Raw genomic sequence first — 20,134 nt, forward strand, 5'->3', positions numbered from 1 at the left:
GCCCTGGACAAGCCTTGAGAGTTGTTTCCCTCCTTGGCATGTGAGTTCTGCAGCCACACTCAGGTTTTTAGGCTTGACAAGCACCCTTACCCAGAGCCATCTTTTTTGGCACTGGTCTCCAATATCAATGTTATACTTTGGGTGGAGAGATGGCTCAGTGGTTAAGAGCACCAACTGCTCTTCCAGAGGTCCTGAGTTCAATTTCCAGCAACCACGTGGTGGCTCACAACCATCTGTAAAGAGATCTGATGCCCTCTACTGGTGTATCTGAAGACAGCCACAGTGTGCTTATATATAATAAATGAATAAATCTTAAAAGAAAGAAAGAAAGAAAGAAAAAGTAAGTATGGTGCTTGCCAGCCAATGGTCTGAAGTTCCTGACTCAGGCTGAGCGTAGTGGCTTACAGCTGTCATCCTAACACTTGGAGGCTCAGGAAGGATGACTGCTTTGAGTTGGTATTCTCCACTGAACAACGTGGGATGAGGTTGGTCACTAGTATTTGCCTAGTGTGTGCACAGCTCCACCCCACCTTTGAGCTTCTGGAGCTTGTGAAGGAGCTGGTATTGTGGAACCACAGCCAAAGGATCTCCATGACTCTGGGCAACAAACAGCAGGATATTAGAGAGGAGTCTCGGCAGAGTCCAATACTGATAGTGTAGAGGAAGTCAGAGGCCCCAAACCAGACCGATGATTCATTGCGATGAACATTTGCAAGGACACCTGGTGTGACAAAAGGCTATACTGTGTGACCCGTGTGAAGCTTCCAGTGTCAGCACAACGAATGGCTATATGATGTGGAGGCAGGAAAGACAGAGGAGTGGAAGTGGAGCCAGGTCAGCCACGATGGGGTGAGAAAGGGCTGCAAGTTGATAGAGGAGTAGGTTGTTAGCCAGTAGGGTCTGCAGGATGCCGTGCTACAGCTTGGAGCTTGCTGGGACTCAACCCTCGAACAAGCTGCACATCCGCATGATCGACTTGGCTCTGAACAGCAACAGGAAGTTTGAGATGAAGAATGGGCCTCCTTGAAAGACCTCTATGGTTCATGCTTCTCCCGGAGGCCATGCCCTGGTCAGTGGCCAGAGTTTTGACAGAGGATCAAGTTAGTCCGAGAGGTCCCTGGCACATGCTGATGCTGGAGACCAAGTGGATGTTCGGGGTCCATGCTGTTGCCAGAAACTACAGGAAAGCCTAGGATCTGTGCTTGTGCTCCGGATGACTGTGAAGGGCTCGGAAGCCACTCTTGCAGTGTTATTGGTGACTGCAGACCCACAGCGGAGAAAGAGGAACATAAAAGATGGAAACCATCAAGGAGAGCTTAAGTAGAAAGTTGTGATGCGGTGCTGGGGCGTAGCTTTCCACAGTTGATGGTTTGTGTGGGGAGGGGTGCAGGTGGGGATCGGGGTTTGGTGGGTTGCAGGTGGGGAGCCGGGTCTGGCCGCTAAAAGTCTGACGGTGCTGGAGCAAGCAAATGTATGGATAACACAAAATGGTCTTTTCCCCCCCTTTCCTTCTGTTTTTGGGTTTGCGGGGAGGTCATGGGGAGTGGTGGCAGACATGGGAGCACCAAGAGATGAGTGCAATTGGGGTTCATGATGTGAGATTCTCAAATAATCAATAAAAATAGTAGGGGTTGGGGATTTGGCTCAGTGGTAGAGCGCTTGCCTAGCAAGCGCAAGGCCCTGGGTTCAGTCCCCAGCTCCGAAAAAAAGAAAAGAAAAAAAAAAGTTTTAAAATGCAGTAGACCAGACTTGGACTGGGGGCTGTAGATTAGCAGTTTCTTATCTGTATCTGGGAGTGGGGCCTGCCCTGGCATGTGGTCTCCTACCAGAGGTCACCTCCTTAATAAAAAATTATTCTACCTTTGCGAATGGCTCTCAAATGCCTATAGGTCCCCAGATATTGGTGGGATAGTGTGTTCACCCTCTCTTCTGTGCTGACCTCGTCTGGCTGGAACTGTCACAATCCTTGTGAGTTCAAGTGTACAGCTACCCGGTACCTCTGGAGAACAGTCTGTACTTGGTGTTATTTTTCTGCCTCTTACAGTTTTCCTGTCTCCTCTTCCTTAAAGACCCTGCGAGCACTGGGGCAAGGAGTGCGATGTGTACACCCCACTTAGGGCTGAGCAGTCCACAGCCTGTCTTGTTCTCACATTGAGTAGTTGAGCCTCTGTGTTAATTGCCATCTACTGCCAAGAAAAGCTCTGGTCTATGGGAATAGCTGTAAGTCATTAAGGGATTGGCTTAATATTACTGCTACTTAGTAGAGTAATATACTGGGTTTTTACCACACGGTCTTGGCCCTTTAACAGTGGTAGGTATGGGTTCCTACCATGAAACAGGCTTTACATCAGAGGCGGTTTACATCACATGACATACTTTGTCAGGCCAGTTGCAGCCTGCAGGGTTCACAGCTGGGTGAAATCTGAAGGTGACTTCTTTCAATGTTCGTGACACTTTCCAGGACCACGAGAAGCCAGTAGAGGTGAAGCTTCCAAGTAAGTACAGCTTCTTTTCCATCTTCTTCTCTTTTCTTTTTTTCTTGAGACAGGGTTTCTCTGTGTTGGGTTGACCAGGCTGGCCTTGAACTCACAGAAATCTACCTGCTCTTCCCTTAGGTGCTGGGATGTGCTGGGATGCTCATTTTTCGATGATCCCAGTTTGCGGTAGCTTCACAAATAAGAGTTCTTTTCTTTTCTTTTTTTTTTTTTTTCCGGAGCTGGGGACCGAACCCAGGGCCTTGCGCTTGCTAGGCAAGTGCTCTACCACTGAGCTAAATCCCCAACCCCAAGAGTAGTATTTTCTAACATGTTGAAACTGTGACTTTCAAGTATCTTGTCTATTGATGGTGCTGCAAGAGCACTAAGTGCTTTTAAGCGCGGAGCTGAATCTCCAGCTCACCCATTCTTTTCTTTCCTTTTGGAGACAGGGCCTCTAACTCTACAGCTTGCCGTACTGGATAGTTGTCTCCTCAACCATTGCACTTGAGGGATTTTCCTGCCTAGTTCCCTTTCCTCGCCTCCCTGGGTTACTTACAGGCACCCACTGTCACACTTAACATTATGTGGGTACTGGGGTTCCACTCAAAGCTTACCATGCTGTGCAACAAACACTTTGCTCAGCGAGCCCTCTCCCCAGTCCTACTCTCAGGCAGTGTCATTATACTCAGCCTCCCCACTGCTCCTTTACAGGCTTGTAATGACTGGGGCTCCTGTGCTCTGTAGTCTAAACAGTCACCATTGGCACTTACTAGACACACTTGTTGAACCCTGACGGAGATAATGGAAGAACCATTATCCCTACCGAGAATTCTCCAGATTCTCAGATCACTTGTGTGTTTATATGCGTCCTTGGGAACTGAACTGAGGTGTACACACGCTAAGCAGGCTATCTAACACTCAACTACATCCCGACTCATTTCTTTTTGAGACAGGGTTGTATCATAAGGGTTGAGTGACCTGGAACTCAGCATGTAAACCAGGAGGGTCCGATGTGACAGCCCTGCTTCTGCTTCCCAAGAACCGTAAGGATAGACTGACTACTATAGTGTGTATGCTTTTATTTTTGTCACTAAGCATGTGCTACGGGACTTGTCAGAAACTTTCATTTTCTTCACATAAGCAGCCTAAGGATAGACACTTGGTCAAGCAGATTGATTGATTATTTATTTCATTTGTTTCCATGACAGGGTTTCTCCATGCAGCCCTGGTTGTTCTGAAACTCACTCTATAGACCAGGCTGTCCTAGAACTGGGAAATCTGTCTACCTCTGGCTCTTGAGTGCTAGGATTAAAAGCCTGCATCACCTCTACCTGGTGGTGACCCAGATTTTATTACCCTGTCTATCAATTGTAAGGTTAGGTTTTATCCTATGTGTAACTCCAATGTTCATGGGTGTGTGGGTAAAGTATAGACGTACATAGTGACACCCACCTGTAATTCTGGTTTTCAGAAGGCAGAAGCATGAGGAATTTGAATTCAATGTCAGCATGGGCTAACACAGCAAAAATCCACCTTGAAAATGTACTATTTCGATACTACAAGATGTTTTTATTTTTTTAAATGTATTTCAATCTCTACATCTTCAAAGAGGGCCTTCGTTCAGGATTCAGTATGGGGTCATGCACATAACCTTTCAGACTTTGTTGTCATATCCCTTTGTAAATATCTTAGAAACCAGTGAAGGTATAAGGGGAAAACGACCCAAAATTAACTTGTTCTTTAAAAAAAATTAAACATTCATTTTATGTTTTGTCTGCAATGAATGTATGTGTGCCACTAGTGTGCGTGGTGACTGTGATGACCACAGAAGTCTGAAGAGGGTCTCGAATGCCCTGGAACAGGATATAGATGGTCGTGAGCCATCATGTGGGTGTTGGGAATTGAATCCGGGTCCTCTGCTGCTCTTAACTGCTGAGCCATCTCTCTGAGCTTCTAGTTCTTAATGCAATACCAAACTTAATCTGAGTGTCCCTTTCTCTTGTTCCCTTTTGGCTCCCATTTCTTTTGACACTGGCGAAGGGGTTTGGGGGGTTTCTTAAAGTCGCTCAGGCTGCCCTCGAACTCAGAGCAACCCTCCTGCCTGCGTTTAGGAAGTACTGCCGTAAACCATCATGCCGGGCTTCGTTCCTCACGGGTAGTGGCTCTCGCTGTCTTTCTCCGATGAAAATGTTTAATAGACAATTTCCGATGAGGAATGAATGGGTAGACGCACGTTATGAGACCTCATGCGTAAAAACGAGATGTCATGGTTTCTCAATCGCGCCATTTCTAGTCCTGTCAAGGTGTCTCTCAGAACCGCACGACAGCGATAAACAGGGATTCAGGTTAAGACGCGCCCTGGGCTGTTCCATTCTCACGAAGCCAGGTGGGGAGCGAGCCGCGTGCCGGGATCCGCTGACCCGCGGCTGTCTCCACCTTCAAAGTACCCGAATGACGGCAAAGTCCACCGCTTCCCCTCGGGGCAGCGGGAGACAAGGGGGGCGACGCGCTGCGGCAGGGGACTGGGCGGGCCACCCACCTCAGCGCTGGCCGAGCCTCCTCGGAGCTCGAAGCCCAACAGGGCGGGAGAGGCCGCGTAACCGCGACCCGCCCGCAGCCTCCGCCATCTTCCACTCACCCGACTCCCCCCGCGGCAGCGGGCCGCGCGCTTCCCTTCCGGCCGCTGACAGAGATCCGGGCTGGGCGGGGTGGGCGAGCGCGCACAGGGGGTGGACCGAGGGCGGGGAGGCTGGACGGAAGAGGAAAGGGAGGGCGGCCAGAGGCTCCGGCAGGGTGTGCGGCGTGTGTGCGGAGAGAGGCGGAGGGCGGGGAGAGCAAGGGAGGGCGGAGGAATGAGAGCGCGAGGCGCCTCTCTTCGGCTCCTTCGCCTGGGCGGAAAGAGCCGAGCGCAGCCCGAGCGCTCCATTAAAATGGCGGCGGCGGCGGCGGCGGTGGCCGCGGCGTCTGGTCGGTGGTGAAGTGACTCTGCTGCTTCTCTCTCCACCCACCCCTCCCTCTTCCCTCCCCCGTCCTTCCCCCTTCCCCCGCCGCCTGGGCCTCGGCGCCCCTGAGGCCTGCACCTCCCTCACCCTCCTCCTCGCCCCCGCCCGCTCCCGCTCCCGGGCCCGCCGGCCCCCTCCCCCACCCGCGGCTCCCCGCCCCGTCCTCGCCGCCGCCCGCCCTCGCCGCTTCCCCGCCCCGCCGGCAGGCCGGCCCCCTCCCCTGCCTCTGTCCCCTCCCCCCCGCCGGTCGGGATCAGTCAGTGCGATCCTAAGCGGGGGAGGGGGGGGCGGCGGCCGAACGATGTGCGAGAACTGCGCAGACCTGGTGGAGGTGTTAAATGAAAGTAAGTAGCCGGGTAGGGGACCTGTCTGGGTGCACGGCTTGGGGTCCCCGGGCTGCTCTCCTGCCCGGCCTGCCCTCCGCGGCCTGCGGGCTGCGGCGACCCGGCCGGCCCGGCGTCCGGGCCTGTGTGCCTGGGAAGGTGCGTGGTGTCGGGGCCGTCGCGGCGCCTCGGGCCCAGGCCTCCGGGTTACCTGGGCGCCGGAGAGGCCGCGGCGCAGCCCGGGCCCGGTCAGGCCTGGGCGGTCTCGGAAAGTTTCCTCATTACAGGTGTCAATTAATGAAGGCACTAATGAGCCCTTCCGCCCCTTTCCCCCTGCGAGAAGGTGTAGGGAGGTGGGGTCGCAGGGCTAGGCTTTGCTCCGCAGTCCGAGCCTCAGGGCCGCCCTCTTTGATTTCCAGCGTGCCGGGGAGGCCTGGCTTACCTGCTAATTTTCATTAAAGTCCCTGGGAGAAGGGTGGTGATTTTTTCCTTCCCTTGAGGGTGTGTGGGTGTATTCAATCCATCTGCCAGCCCTTAAATAGCAGAAAATGAACTGCAATAGTGATGATTGGAGCTGTCTTACCTTAATTAAAAATAAAGGCGATAGTATTTCTTTAGTACCATTCGTCGCTTAAGTAGTAAAATCTATTGTAAGGAGATCTCTGTACCAACGACAACCACCCCGAGTAGTCATGGCCTGTCTCCGAAAATGAAAGGCCTTACTCTTTATTCTTTATTATTATATTACATATTTTATTTTTGGCCTTGCAAGGTTGCATTTCTGCTTAAAGAACAAGGGATATATTGCACGTCGGCTACTTATGGGCCCAGAGGCCCAGGCTGGAAGAGATGGTTTAGATGAAAAGATAATTTACACATACTTGATTTGTGAGAAATGTTCATTTGAGGTATTGGAATTCATAGTCAGTGTGATATTTTGACAGATTTCAGAACTAGCTAAACCTTTTAATTCATTCCTTTAAACAGTCGGTTTTTACTGGAATTCCCTTTTGGTTTTTTAATTTTTACTCTGTTATGGTCTTGAATTTCACTTTAATGGCTAAAATGTTTGTAATTTATTTTCAGGTATGTATTTACTTCCTGACAGATTAAAGTAGGTGTTTGTATATATTCAAACTACATTTTCCTATATTTGTGTCATCCTAAATTTTGCTAGTATTTTAAGGTTATTCCTATTTTGACATAAATTTCATTCTTGGTACAAGTGATACGGTAAACACAGTTCTTTTACTTATTTCAGCAAAACCTTTTGTGTTTTAGAAATACATTGATGATTCTGACTTTGTTCTCCAACTTGAAGGTAGCTTTATTGTTTAGTATGCATTAGGAGAAATAATCTGGGAGAAATGATTTTAAGATTATGTAGGTATATGTGTGTTTGTTTGTGGAGATAGTCTTGTGAGTGCAGCTGTCCAAGTAGGCATCAGATCCCCTGGATCTGGAGTTACAATTGTGAGCTGCCCTATGTAGGTGCTGAGAACTGAACCCAGGTCCTCTGGAAGAGGGGCAAGTGCTCTTAACCACACTGAGCCATCTCTCCAGCCCCTTTAGTGTGTGATTTAAAACATTATTTTAAGCCTAACTAGGAATGTTGTAACTGTAGTATCTAAAGAAAATTTGAGAAGAGATGACATTTGCATGATAAAGAAAGATACTACTTTTACCGGTTGGTGAGATTGCTCAGGGAAAGGTGCTTTACTCTGTAAGCCTGTAGACTTGAGTGAATCTATTCCAGGGGCCACAGTTTCTTACACACATGCATGTAAGTTGGTAATAAAAAAAGGTACTGTTTAAGATTATCTGAAATTTACGATTATCTTGAAACTGTGTAAATCAGAGGTTTCCAAAATCCCTTTTTGTGTTTTAAGGCTCATTGTAAAAAATAAGCCTTCAGTCATCTCAGGAGAAACTTTCTTTTTTTTAAAAAAACCACTGTAGTTGTCTTAAATGTTTTCATATGTAGGGAGACCTTGTTTCAAAACAATATTGTCACTGAGCTGTTCTTGTACCCCAAGTATAACACTGCTCTGAGAACAAGGCAGCTTATTCTTCAGTGGTATACAAGATGGGTGGAGCTTCATGAGGAACATGGTGGCCCAACTTTGACTAAAACTTGTTGAATTAGACTGGCCTGATGGTACAGGTTTGTTTGTAATCCCAGCTACTCAGGAAGCTGAGGCAGGGGGATCACAAGGTCAAGGATCTTTCTGGGCTACAAGATGAGTTCAAGGCTAGCCTGAGCTAGTGAGACACCTTCTTTTTTTTTTTTTTTTTTTTCGTTCTTTTTTTCGAGCTGGGGACCGAACCCAGGGCCTTGCGCTTCCTAGGCAAGTGCTCTACCACTGAGCTAAATCCCCAACCCCCTGAGACACCTTCTTAAAGTAAAAAGTAAGAGTTGTAGGCGTACAGCTCGGTGGTAGTGTGGCTTAGTGTGGGTGAATTGCTGGTTTCAGACCCCAGGAATGGCACCTCCCACCCGGAACAAAAGCAACACAGAAAATCAGTTGCTTTTTTTTTTCATTTTTAGATTTTTAAATTTTATTTTATATGCATGAGTGTACCAGATACATGTCTTGTGCCCTCAGAGGTCAGAAGGAGCATCAGATTCCTTGGAGTTAGGGTTCTAGAAAATGAGCTTTTTAAATTGAAGTGGGTTATATGTCTTCTTGTAATTTCACTTGGTAATTATGTATTGGTTATCTTTTTCTTCCCCATTGGTTGTGCAAAGATGAGTATTCAACCTTGATTCAAATTTCAGAATTAAATTCTTCAAACCATGTGCTTTTAAAAAAATTTAAGTATGCTGTAGCTGTCTTCAGACACACCGGAAGAGGGCATCAGATCTCACTACAGGTGGTTGTGAGCCACCATGTGGTTGCTGGGATTTGAACTCAGGACCCCTGAAAGAGCAGTCAGTGCTCTTTTTTTTTTAAATTTTTTAAAAAAATTTTTATTTATCTAATGTATATTACAGGTGGTTGTCAGCCGCCATGTGGTTGCTGGGATTTGAACTCAGAACCTCTGGAAGAGCAATCAGTACTCTTAACCACTGAGCCATCTCTCCAGCCCCAGTCAGTGCTCTTAACCACTGAGCCATCTCTCCAGCCCAACTCTGTCTGTTTTTTTGAGACAGGGTCTTTCTCTCTGGCTCTGACTCCTGGGACTCACTATGTAGACCAGGCTGGCTCAATTCATAGATTATATACCTGCCTTTGCCTTTTTAATGCTGCTGTTAAAGATGTGTAGTGGCAATTTATTATTAAGGGACTCAAATGCAAATTTTATTAAGGAAAAAGAACTCGACATTGGAAGAGGTAGGGTAGCTCACAGCTTGAGGGAATCAGAGGGTCAGACAACTCTCTCCTGTCCTTATGGGTATGTGAACATACTACACCAGACATATAAAATTCATAGTAGTAAAAACAACAAAATTGGCAGAGAGCAGAACATTGTGGGGCATACAGGACTGTGTTTGGAAGGCTGAGGCAAGATCCTGAGTTTGAGGTCAAACAGCTCACAGCAAAACCTTGTCTTGAAACTAGACAAACAAATCTGTCAGAATGCAAAATATCAAGAAAAAAGCGATCATTAATAGTTTCTAAACGGTTTACTTTGTCGTCAGTATTTAGGTACAGTGTTAATATATCAGTAGTCCTGTAGTTCTGTTGAGGTTCTCAAACTGTAAATTCTCACCATGGAAACATACATTATGTAACTATGCACTGAATTTACCTACAGTTGAAAGTCCGATTAAAGTCTGGACTCAGGCTGAGGATCCTAAAATAAGGGCTAAACTATTGGTATCTACCCCAATCTGGTGACAGTTTAAGGGCACGCCTTCCTGGTCCTCTTTACTCAGCCTCTCAAGAGTTGGCCTTACATTCATGAACTACTGTGGCTTTTATATAGGGAGGAGGCTAGGGTGAGGAATGACAGTATCTTGATTTTTAGTCTAGGTTGACCTGGAACTTGTAATATTCTTTCTTTTTTTTTTTTGGTTCTTTTTTTCGGAGCTGGGGACCGAACCCAGGGCCTTGCGCTTCCTAGGTAAGCGCTCTACCACTGAGCTAAATCCCCAGCCCTATTTTTTCTTTTCTTATACTACCAAGTGCTTGTATTATACATGGCTCTCAGTTTTGATTATGATATTTTTTAAAAAAAGATTTTTATTTGTTTTATATATATGAGTACCCTGTGACTATCTTCCGACATACCAGAAGAGGGCATCAGATCTCATTACAGATGGTTGTGAGCCACCATGTGATTGCTGGGATTTGAACTCAGAACCTCTGAAAGAGCAGTCAGTGCTCTTAACCACTGAGCCATCTCTCCAGACCCTGATGATGGATTTTTTTTAACTTGGCAAATTTTAAGTTAATATTTCCTTAACCAACTAATATTGCAACACTGCCTAACAAAGAAAATTATTCACAATTTTCAGCCAGATATTGCTTATTTGTATTTTGATCTTAGGTCTCTTTAGCTATCCCAGGCTATCTTCAAACAGTTCTGCTTCAGCCTCCCAAGGAATAGGTACATTTGTGAGCTACCATGATCTGCTATAATCAGAATAGCAAATGATGAAGCACTATAAAATATATTGTATGTTGATATAGGAAGGTATCGACATTGTCTCTGTTGATGAACACTGATTACTGCCTTTTCTGTCGGTTTTTGGAAACAGATTCTTATTATATAGTTCTGTCTCTCGTGGAACTCGCTTTGTAGACCAGACAGGCTACACTCACAGAGATCTGCCTGCCTCCACTTCCCAGGTGCTGAGATTAAAGGTGTGTGCACCACACCTCACATAGTGACATTTGTGTGTGTGTTTTAAAAAGGATGGTATCGGGGGCTGCGGATTTAGCTCAGTGGTAGAGCGCTTACCTAGGAAGCGCAAGGCCCTGGGTTCGGTCCCCAGCTCCGAAAAAAAAGAACAAAAAAAAAAAAAAAAAAAAAGGATGGTATCGAATGGATTAGAGGGATGGCTCAGTGGTTAGGAGTGTACGATGCCATTGCACAGGACCTGGGTTCGATTTCTAGTACCTACATAGAGGCTCACAAACATCTTTAGCTCTAGTTACAGGGAATCTTTGGACTTCTGGAGGCACCAGGCACACACGTAGCATATATACCTACATGTAGACCAAATGTTCATACATTAAAAAAAAACACTTTAAAAGAATCCATGCCCCGTCGGTCGGTCGGTCGGTCGGTCTGTCTGTCTGTCTGTCTGTCTGTCTGTCTGAAGAGGGCATTGTTTCAGACAGGGCTACAGTTATAGACAGTTGTGAGCCATCTGTATTATGTGGGTGCTGGGAATTGAACTCTGGATCTCCAGGAGAACAGACAGTGCTCATAATAGCTGAGCCATCTCATGTTTGCAAAGATGACCTACCTGCTGCCTGCCTGCCTGCCTGCCTACCTGCCTGCCTGCCTGCCTGCCTGCCTGCTGCCTGCCTGCCTGCCTGCCTGCCTGCCTATTTATTTATTTATTTATTTATTTATTTATTTATTTTTCTTTTTTTTTGGAGCTGGGGACTGAACGCAGGGCCTTGCGCTTGCTAGGCAAGCGCTCTACCACTGAGCTAAATCCCCAAACCCCCTACCTATTTATTTTGAGACCTGGTTCTTAGTGTAGCCTTGGCTATTCTGGAATTGGCTCTGTAGATCAAGCTAACCTCAGAGATCTGGCTGTCTCTGTCTCCCAAATGCTGGGGTTAAAGGTTTTTGCCTTCACCTCAGCTTAAAAAAAAACCTTTTTTTTTTTAAAGCAATATTATTGGGGCCCAGCAAGATGGCTCAGCCAGAAGAGCATTTGCTGCCATGCCTGCTTATGTGAGTCTGCTGTGTGAAACCTGCTTGGTGGACAGAGAACGCAGCTCCTGCACGTTGCCTTCTGACTTTGACACAGTTGCCACGCACAGCAAATAAATGTACTCAACAGCAAAATGGAAGAGGTTCAGTGGTTAAGAATGGCGCTTACTTCCTAGTGTCTACATTGTGCAGCTCACAAACATTTATGATTGTAGTTCTAGGGAATTTAATGTGTGGCAGCGTGAACGCGCGCGCGCACACACACACACACACAAGTAGAGATGTATATAGTTTTAAGAAAAGGTAGTGTTGAGACTGCAAATGTAGCACAGTTGGTAGAATGCAAGCCTGATACATGTGGAGCCCTGAGTTTGGTCCCTAGTACCACATAAATTGGACTTTAAAATGAACTTCTGTAATCCCAACACTTGGTAGGTGGAAGCAGGAAATTCAAGGCTACGTAGTGAGTTGAGAGCAGCCTTGGCTCCATGAGATCCTGTAATAATGACAATATCAGCTGACTCAGCTTTGCAGAGGTAAGATCGGATATCCCCAGTTTAGAAAAGCACTTGTAGAATTGATTGGAAGCCACCTTGCACATCAGCAGATCTCAAACAAGTGTTTGGTAAAGCTTTTCTCACTTATCCAGGTAACTTGTCTCTGAACTTTGTATTGAACCAGCCTCAGCCCCTGGCAGCTGGAAAGTATCAGCCATAGAGGTGCTGTAGGCGGGGGCTTGCTACTCAGGAACCATGAGCACTCTGAGCTCTTTCAGAATCCCTATTTCTTTACTTAAAAAGAAACAATTAGAACTTTTTTAAAATAATAAATCTTCTTTAAAGATATATTTATTTATTATATATAAGTACACTGTAGCTGTCCTCAGACACACCAGAAGAGGGCATCAGATCCCATTACAGATGGTTGTGAGCCACCATGTGGTTGCTGGGATTTGAACTCATGACCTCTGGAGGAGTGCTCTCAACCACTGAGCCATCTCTCCAGCCCCTAACAGAACTTTTATGTTGCATTTCATTTAGCAAAGGAACAGAAAGAGCATCCTCTCCTGGGAAGCAAGGAGAGGGGAAATGGGAGCACTGTGAGGGATGTGGTGTCCTCTTTTACATAGTGAAATCACAGTTAGCAAGGAAGAAGTGGGTGAACTATTCTCTGTCATTGAGGACGCTGTGGTAGAGATGTAGGAACAATGTTCATTCATTCACAGGAATTTTAAGAAGAGCACCTGCATTTGGTGACCTGGCAGGGGATGCTAGACTGGGACTACAAGTCTGATCCCTTAGTCGGGGACTGTTACTTCTAATAAGAATCGTCAGAGTCTTCTTCCAGCTCTTAGCTTAGGTTAGATTGTGAGCCTCGCCATTCAGGAAAACATCCAGCTATCCTGTTCTGGTTGAAACAGTGGCTGTTAGTCATTCACTGGGAAGCTACATCTTGTTTGGAGTCTTAGAGTATCCTCCGTCAGAACTCCTTTGTCTCTTTACCCTTTCACTGTGCAGCAGTGATGTCTCTCTGGACCATGGCCTGTCACTAGGTCACAGACTGTTTCTTGATTTCTGTATTTGCTTCAAGAGGCCCAGCCTTTTTTTTATTTTATGTATATAAGTTTATTTATTTTATGTATATGAGTTTATTTATTTTATGTATATGAGTTCTGTAGCTGTCTTCAGACACACCAGAATAGGGCAGATGGTCGTGAGCCACCATGTGGTTGCTGGGATTTGAACTCAGGACCTCTGGAGGAGCAGTCAGTGCTCTAACCACTGAGCCATCTCTCCAGCCCACTTTCTTCAGTTATAAAAGCTCATGGCCTTCAAGGAAGTTCTGTGAAAGTAGTATATTCAGCTTTCTCTGGGTGTATTCTGTGGGTGCCACGTACATGGGCCTAGAGTGTTAGATTCTCAAACAAACCTGCTGCAGCAGCAGCTTGCTTATCTGTCGAGCTTGCTGCAGCAGCATGCTTGCTTATCTGTTGAGCAGTGGGACTTGTGGCAGTGTCCCCTCATGATGTGAGTGAGGTCCTAGTGCAGGTAGGCTGGAAACTGTGGGTAGAGTTGCCATTGCCGGCATGACTGCTAGGTTGTCTTTTGGGCCGTGGGAGGCCGTGAGTGAGGCAGTGTCTGCGAAAACTGCTCTCTTGGTGAGCAGTGGTGGCATACAACCTTAACCCTAGCTACACTTAGGAGGCAGAAGAAGGAAGATCTCTTGAGTTTGAGGCCAACCTGGCCTATAGAGCAAGTTCTGGGACAGCCAGCCAAGGTTACACAGGGAAACCCTGTCTTGAACAACAACAACAGAATAAGAAAGAAGATGCTGTGGTAGCATGCTCAACTCTGTTTGATCCCAGTATCCCATAAAACCAGTCTTAGTGGTTCACACCTGTATTCCTATCACCTGGAAGGTGGATGCAGTAGGATCAATAGAGTGCAGGGTCATCCTCAGCTACACAGGGAATTTGAGGTGAGCCAGGGCTACATGGGACCTTGTCTCTACCAAATAAGAAAAAGGAAGACAACCATGGGCTATGGTGCTACAGACAGGACTGCCGCTTTACTGTGTGGAGGAAATGCTTTCAAGGTGGCAGATAAAGGATGGCGTCATAGTGTTATGATTTATAGGCTTGGTTCTGGGAGAAGAGGTGGAGGGCAGAACTAGGAAGAGGAGGGTCTTGCTTGTTTCATGTTTTTTTAAAATTGATTTATTTTATGTATATGAGTACACTGTAGAAGAAGGCATCAGGTCTCATTACAGATGGTCGTGAGCTACCATGTGGTTGCTGGGAATTGAACCCAGGTCCTCTGGAGGAGCAGTCAGTGCTCTCTTTTTTTTTTTTTTTTTTTTTTCCAGCACTAAGTCGGGTTCTTTACTTCTCAGAAGTGACTGCTAAAAGGAGAGACAGCAAGAAGAGACAGACAGAGCCAGAGAGAGCAAGGTGATGGGAAGAAAGGGCACAGTAAACCGCTGGTCTAGTAAGCCTCAGGAGGCAAGTGCTCAAGGTAAAAAAGAGTCCTGGAGAATGGTCTGCGGCCACGGGAAGCGCCTGGGTTTCCTTCTGTGTATCAGTCCTCCAGGAAGGCTGCTGCCGTTACCGCATTAAATATTATGTACATCTCGGAGTCCCAGGTAGTGAGCACCCGGGGGGTCATTTCACCAGGGGCCGAGTTTTATCATCATCACCGCACTGGTGGGCTTTGTACTTTTTCACTTCTGCCATGTACTTGGCCCACGCGTCACCTTTACTTGTTAATACCTCATCCTCCGTCTTCTGCTTCTTGGCTACTATTCCCGTCTTGAGGGCTAGTTTGTTCCCGCCTCTGCGCTTGCCCACGAAGCTGAACGTGGGGCCTGGGCCGCCCTTCCTCTTCTGATTCCCTGGGCCCGCTGCGGCGGAGGCCGGTTGATCAGGTCGCTGCGGGCCCGGGGGTGGCTCCTCCTGCCGCTGCCGCTGCTCCTCCTCCATCTTCCGCTTGAACAGCTCCAGGAAGCTGCCATCGTTGGCAAACAAGTTCACACCGCTGGACACCGGACTTGAGCCCGACACCTCGTCATCCCCACTCTCGGGTGATGTTCCCGGCCCCGACTCAGCCCATCGGCTCCTGCCGCTGCCCGCCGGGCCGGGCGCCTCCCGACCCGGAGGCTCCAGCAGTCAGTACTCTTAACCACTGAGCCATCCCTCCATCCCTGGGAAAAACTTTTTTTTAAACTTATTTATGTATATGAGTACACTGTAGCTGTCTTCAGATGCACACCAGAAGAGGGCATCAGATCCCATTACAGATGGTCGTGAGCCACCATGTGGTTGCTGGGAATTGAACTCAGGACCTCTGGAGGAGTGGTCAGTGCTCTTAACCGCTGAGCCATCTCTCCAGCCCCCAGAGATTAACTTTTATCTATATTTGACCACAATTCATTAGCCCTGACTGATCTTACTCACAGCTATCCTCCTGCTTCGGTTTTCTAGTGCTAGGATGATAGCATGCTTTGTTAATACAATTTTATATGGTTTAAAATAGCTACAGATGTTTTCTTTTAAAAATATTTTGTGTGTGTGTGTGTGTGTGTGTGTAGGGTTTCAGATCCACTGCAGATGGAGTTGCTGGCTCTTGTGAGCTGACATGTGGATGTTGAAAATGTCTTGGATCCTCCTCAAGAGTGGCAAGTGATCTTACCTGCAGAGTCATCTCTTCAGCTCCCAGACAGTATTTTTACAGTTGTACAGACAATAGTTTGCAGTTTTCTATGAAAACTTGATATATAAAGTATACTGATTATTTCTATGTGCAAGTAAATATAGTTAGGGCTCCTAGAAGATTGGCGTTTCTGTGTGTACATGGCACAGTCTGCATGTGGAGGTCAGGGTACATCCAGTTTTGAGTCTGTTTTCCTCTAGGTACCAGGCATTGAATTCCAGTTGTCAGACTTGGTGGTAATCAGTTTACTTGTTGCGCCATCTTGCTGGCTGCAGATGGGTCCATGTGTTGCCTTGGCCAGTTGCAGACCAGGCTGGCCCCAAACTCAGCTTTGCTTCCCTCCACCTCCCGAGTGCTGTGCTAGAGGTGTGTGTTAGTGTGCTTGGCGAGGCTGCTGGTCTACACTACAGTTCTAGTGCTGTGGACACTCGTCACAAAGTTTTATGTATTTCTTTTTTAATTTATTTATTTTATGTATATGAGTACACTGTAGAAGAGGGCATCAGATCCCATCACAGATGGTTGTGAGCCGCCATGTGGTTGCTGGGAATTGAACTCAGGACCTCTGGAGGAGCAGTCAGTGCTCTTAACCACTGAGCCATCTCTCCAGCCCTGTTTTATGTATTTCTGTATGTTACTTGGAGAGGTTTAAATTTTTATTTTAGTGTTTGAAGCCTGTATTTATTTGAAACAAGGTCTTCTATACCCAGGCTGGTCTCAGACTTGCTTTGTACCTGAGGAGGACCTTGAACTTACCTCGAAGCTAGTTAAAGGTTTATAGGAAATTAATTGCCTACACTGTGGGAATAATAGTTTTAGCAGTTTTAGGTAAATACTGAGTTTTTCCTCTTTGGAAGTAAACAAAAGTTTATTCATCTTTCAAAGATGTTATATGTGTATGTTTTTAGGTTTTTAAAGTACAGAGTAACTACTCCTGCATGTCTGTATTACTTTTGTTTAGAGACTGGCATTAGACACCTCAGGCAGCTCCACATTCCCATGGCAGCCTCCTCAGCTCTCTGTGCTGGGACTTACAGGCATTAATTGCTGGGTCTGTCTTATTAGCATTTGGTCAGAAAGAGAAACCTAGGAGTGGTGGTGTAGGTGGCGTAGGTGGCGGAAGGTTTTCTCTGTGTAGCCTGGCTGTCTTGGAACTTAACTCTGTACCCTCCAAGTCAGAGATCTGCCTGCTTCTGCCTCCGCCTCCCAGGTGCTGGAATAAACAGTGTGTGGTACAACCTCTCGATTGTATCTTAAGTTCATTAAGCATTTCAAGATGTGTTGTTACCTAGATTTATGATTACTGTGTTGAAAAATTATATTTGAGGATTGGAAAGATGGTTCAGATGTTATGAGCATTGGTTTCCTTTCTCAGGGGTCCTGAGTTCAAATCCCAATACCTACATGGTAGTTTAAAACCATGTATAATGGCATCTAATTGTCTCTTGGGGTATGTAGATACGTGTGAGAACACACACACACACACACACACACACACACACACGTCTTTAAACATTATATTTTCTAGTCTTTTTTTTTTCTTTTGCAGTACAGAATAAAGCTTGGCCATGTGTCTGTCAGCCAAGAACTCTGCTGGTGATGTGTATGCTTTCTGAGAGGATACTGACTGTTGTTTTCCTTTACTGTGGTACTTAGACATCTTCTCCTGTACTCAGTATTATCAAAACGTTATTTTGGGGGAAAAAAGCTAATTTATACTTTTTTTTTTTTTGGTTCTTTTTTTTTTCGGAGCTGGGGACCGAACCCAGGGCCTTGCGCTTCCTAGGTAAGCGCTCTACCACTGAGCCAAATCCCCAGCCCGACTAATTTATACTTTTAACCACTTTTTTTTTAAAGATTTATTTATTTATATATGAATATACTGTAGCTGTCTTCAGACACACCAGAAGAGGGCATCAGATCTCATTACAGATGGTTGTGAGCCACCATGTGGTTGCTGGGAATTGAACTCAGGACCTCTGGAAGAGCAGTCAGTGCTCTTAACCGCTGAGCCATCTCTCCAGCCCTTAACCACTTTTAAATAGTGGATACTTACATGTCCTGGCCTGCGGGAACATCAACGGAGACCCTGGAGAGGGGAGTGGGATGGATGCATACCTTTAATCCTAGCACTCAGGAGGCAGAGGCAGGTGGATCTATAGATTTGAGGCCAGCCTGGTCTATATATCAAGTTCCAGGACAGCCAGGGCTACACAGAGAAACCCTGCCTTGAAAAAAAAAAAAAACCTAACAAGTAAATACATTAAGAAATAATTTTTTTGGGGTTGGGAATTTAGCTCAGTGAGGCCCTGGGTTCGGTCCCCAGCTCCGAAAAAAAGAAAAGGAAAAAAAAAGAGTAATTTTTTGTATTTATTTGCTTACTCTGGTGTGTGTGTGTGAGTGTGTGTGAGTGCCTGTATCGGTGTGTGTGCATGTGTCCATGTGAGGAAGTAAAAGGACAACGTCCAGTGCTTGGTTCTCTCCTATGACCATTCTGGTTCTAGAGGTTGTTGCACTCTGGTAATTAGAGTTGACAGCAAGCACTTACTTAGTTCTTAATTCTTACTTTTTTTTGGGGAGGGGAGGATTTCAAAGTTGTGTTTCTTCATGTGGCTGTCCTTGAACTCACTTTGTAGACCAGACTGGCATAAATTAAAGAGCTCTGCCTGCCTCTGCCTTCTGAGTGCTATATATGACTAAAGGCTTGTGCACAGCCTGTAGCCTGGCTGGTCGGTCGGTCAGTCCATCTGTCCGTCCGTCCGTCCTTCCTTCCTTCCTTCCTTCCTTTCTTCCTTCCTTCCTTCTTTCTTTCAAGATTTATTTATTTTAAGTATGTGAGTACACTGTTACTCTTCACACACACCAGAGGAGGGCATCGGATCTCATTACAGATGGTTGTGAGCCACCATGAGGTTGTTGGGAATTGAACTCAGGACCTCTGGAAGAGCAGTCAGTGCTCTTAACCACTGAGCCATCTTTCCTTCCACACACCTCCCCCCACCCCTACCCCCCATTCTTAATTCTTAATCCATTCTCTGTTTTACCTCAGGCTTCTTAATTAAACTTGTCTTACATGCTGCTCTAGACTATTTATTTATTTATTTATTTATTTATTTATTTATTTTGATAGAGGTGAACTCAAGGTTTCCACTCCGCCACTGAGCTATATCTATCCCTCTAATATTTATTTCGTGGTGCTGGTAATTAATTACAGGGCCTTGTGCATACTAAGGAATCAATCTGGCGATAAACACACTTGTAGCCCTCTGACATGGCTACTTTTCCCTCCTTTTTTTCCAGGTTGTAGATTGAGTTCAGGCTGTTTACACATTAGGTAAATGTTCTGTTTCAGAGCTACAGCTCTGCTTTAAAAACATTTATCTATAGTGTGCGCATGCTGTCCCACTCGTGTGTGTGGAGGGATTAAGTGTGTTAGTGTGTATGTAAAGGCAAAGGAAGAAGTTAGATGGCTTCTTTTTATTCTATTCTCTCGAGACAGAGTCTGTCACTGAACCCGAAGCTTGAGGTTTTGGCTGACCAGTGAGCTCCCAATATTTGCTCTCAGCTCTACTATGCTGAGGTTAGAAGCTTGTGTGGCCATGCCTGGGTATTTCATTTTAGATCCTCATGCTTATGCATTAGTTGTTTTTATCCACTGAATTATCTCCACAGCTATCTTACCTGTATTTATCCATCCATCCTTCCACCCATCATCCATCCATCCATGATCCATCCATCCATCCACCCATCCACCCATGTATACACCCATCATCCATCCATGATCCATCCATCCATCCATCTGGACAGGATCTTTTTCTTTTTTTTGGAGCTGGGGACCAAACCCAGGGCCTTGCAAGTGCTCTACCACTGAGCTAAATCCCTAACCCCCTGGACAGGATCTTTTGTAACCCAAATGAGCCTAAAATGACTGTATTGTATGACTGGTAATTATGTTTATAAGATACAGATTATGGCTGGATGTTGTGGCATATGCCTGTCATTCCAGCAATAGAAAACTAGGGATTCTGAGAGATTGTGAGTTCAAGGCTATCCTGACCTACATAATGAGACTGCTGACAAAATAAAGAGGAAAAATATCAGCACCTTTTTCTGATCAGTAGTCAATTAAATCATACCTTTTATAGTCTCACTATAATTTTCCATTATTTGGTCATACTATAACATAGTCATGTGGTCTTTCTTTTCTTTTAATAAAATTTATGTATATGAATGTTTTTCCTGAGTCATGTGTATGCACTGCATGCATGCCTGGTGCCTGTGAGGTC

At 45.9% G+C, this 20,134-nt stretch overlaps 1 protein-coding gene and 1 pseudogene across 11 annotated transcripts in view; one reads left to right on the forward strand and one right to left on the reverse strand.

Moving 5' to 3' along the window:
• Positions 1-5,255: 5,255 nt before the first annotated feature.
• The window catches only part of Usp34 (ubiquitin specific peptidase 34), a 190,610-nt gene continuing 175,731 nt past the window's right edge, over positions 5,256-20,134 (forward strand). For 7 of the 10 annotated variants that reach the window (XR_015636753.1, XR_015636754.1, XM_087583898.1 and 4 more), the window contains exon 1: positions 5,256-5,823. Coding sequence is in view for 6 of the 10 variants with exons in the window: in XM_087583898.1 (XP_087440024.1) it covers positions 5,781-5,823 (43 nt within the window). In the remaining 4 variants the exon portion in view is untranslated. 10 annotated transcript variants of the gene reach the window in all.
• Positions 14,666-15,299, reverse strand: Trirl1 (telomerase RNA component interacting Rnase like 1; annotated as a pseudogene). Its single transcript, XR_015637641.1, has one exon. The product of XR_015637641.1 is annotated as a telomerase RNA component interacting Rnase like 1 (transcript).

This window comes from Rattus norvegicus, chromosome 14, assembly GCF_021556685.1.
Source record: "Rattus norvegicus strain SHRSP/BbbUtx chromosome 14, alternate assembly SHRSP_T2T, whole genome shotgun sequence".
Lineage (NCBI taxonomy): Eukaryota > Metazoa > Chordata > Mammalia > Rodentia > Muridae > Rattus > Rattus norvegicus.